Source organism: Condylura cristata, unplaced genomic scaffold (assembly GCF_000260355.1).
Source record: "Condylura cristata isolate star-nosed mole 26May11 unplaced genomic scaffold, ConCri1.0 scaffold00021, whole genome shotgun sequence".
Lineage (NCBI taxonomy): Eukaryota > Metazoa > Chordata > Mammalia > Eulipotyphla > Talpidae > Condylura > Condylura cristata.
The window spans coordinates 4,388,152-4,389,907 of NW_004567122.1; the positions used below are offsets into that span (position 1 = coordinate 4,388,152).

At 45.8% G+C, this 1,756-nt stretch overlaps 1 protein-coding gene across 1 annotated transcript in view; it reads left to right on the top strand.

Annotated features, from left to right (window-relative positions):
* Positions 1–1,016: 1,016 nt before the first annotated feature.
* The window catches only part of ENPEP (glutamyl aminopeptidase (aminopeptidase A)), a 67,719-nt gene continuing 66,979 nt past the window's right edge, over positions 1,017–1,756 (top strand). The window contains exon 1 of the mRNA XM_004686477.2: positions 1,017–1,103. Within this exon, the coding sequence (XP_004686534.1) occupies positions 1,017–1,103 (87 nt within the window). The remainder of the gene's footprint in view (positions 1,104–1,756) is intronic.

The following is a 1,756-nucleotide window of genomic DNA, read 5'->3' on the forward strand; positions in this document are numbered from 1 at the left end:
CTCTGTCTCTGAATGATGCCACCCTTATGTCCCTGGTCTCTAGGCTCAGATGTGCACACTTACAAATGCCCACACCCATGCTCCCAAATGCCTTCTGTGTTAACATGTTCAAGACCACAGGGGGTGGCCACATTGGTGAATGGTGTATAAGACCTATTATGCCTATTTATTCTTCCTATTTTGGTTTCTGGGTGCTCTTCTCCCTCCTTTTTATGTCATCTATTCACTTATTCAATAAGTAACCAGTGAACATTTATTATGTGCCAAATATGGAACAGATGCTTGATTTGGGATGAGGAGTTTGAGAGGATAATAATGGACAAAAGCTCCGAAGGGAATGTAGTGTAGGATCTACATGATGGGCTGTACGTTTGTTCCACTGGCTTGAAGCTAGTAAGTACCAACTGGGTAAAGGTAGCCCCTCCAGATGTCACAAATATGATGCAGCTTTTCACAAGGGATTATCTTTTCTGGACAGTTTATTCTAGGGGTGTGCCTGGGACGATTCATTGGTCTTCGTGTGGGAGTAGATCCTCACTCCCGTCCTTCCTACCCTCACCAGTGGCTGCCTTGAACTAGGTTGTGTTCAGATCTGGAACAAGGACTTTCAAGGTCAAGAGCCCTTTGCCACAGATTCCACACTCAAGTGTCAGTGTGAAGATGGACAGCAAGCACCGTGGCAACCGGGACAGTGTCACTAGACTGTGAAAGCTAGGGGCTTTCTATTCATCAATCCCAAATATGTCCAACACATACTAACTGCTGCCCTGCACATTTTCCTTCTAGCCCTTCAGCTAATTCTTGATATGTTAATACTGATCAGCTGATTTCAGGCAGCTCCTCGGGCATGGTACTAAGATGCTGTGGTTAGAAATAGGCCATAGATTCAAAATATACACATTTGCACAGGTGTGTTTATGCAGATTTACACTAATATGTACACTACATAGATGATTTAAAGGTACTGTGTTTCTTCTAACAACAAAAAAATACATTTCACTCATAAATTCTATGCGATGGAGTGTGGGGCCGTCAACACCACACTGATAAACAGGAGTCGTGGAGCAGGCTACGCAATGCTGGATGCTGCTGAAAGAGCCAAGGTCCTGGCCTTTTTATACTTAGAATAATCCTGCAGCACCCAGGTGTTGGGGGGGACAGAGGGAAAAGGGAGGGTGAAACTAGAAATTGTGCTGTGTCATCTTTAGTATCGGGTCTGAGTCTGCCCCCCACCCCACCCCCCAGGCATCTCATCTAATTGATGACTCATATTGAGATTGAAATCAAGCCCTAGTTGCCCTGCCAGCATTGCAATCTTATCAAGGCATTCCACTGACCAGCTTCTGGGGTCCCTTGTCATACAGCAGTCCACAGCCACCCAGGCGTTCCTGATCACACCTTGTGATGCATACCCTCCCAGGGTCATCAGGCTTTCTGCTCTTGGTTGATTTAAAAGGCACCTTGTAGGGTTGGGCTCCTATCTCTGATTAATGAGGAAGTTCTGACCTGTGTAGGAATGCAGAACGATAGGTAACAAAAATGGTGGCCAGAAAAAAAAGGGGCCAAACAGGCCAGTTAGGATTAGTAGACCCACAGAGGAGGAGGGATATTTTCAGCAGGTGACTATCCTCAATCCCCTTGAAATACACTCCACCCCAAAGTCCTGTAGCATTTTTTTTTTCAGCCCTCCTCAAGCATAGGACCTGCCACCAAAATGACAGTCTCTCAGGGCGAGGTTGACTGTAAAGATTTCACG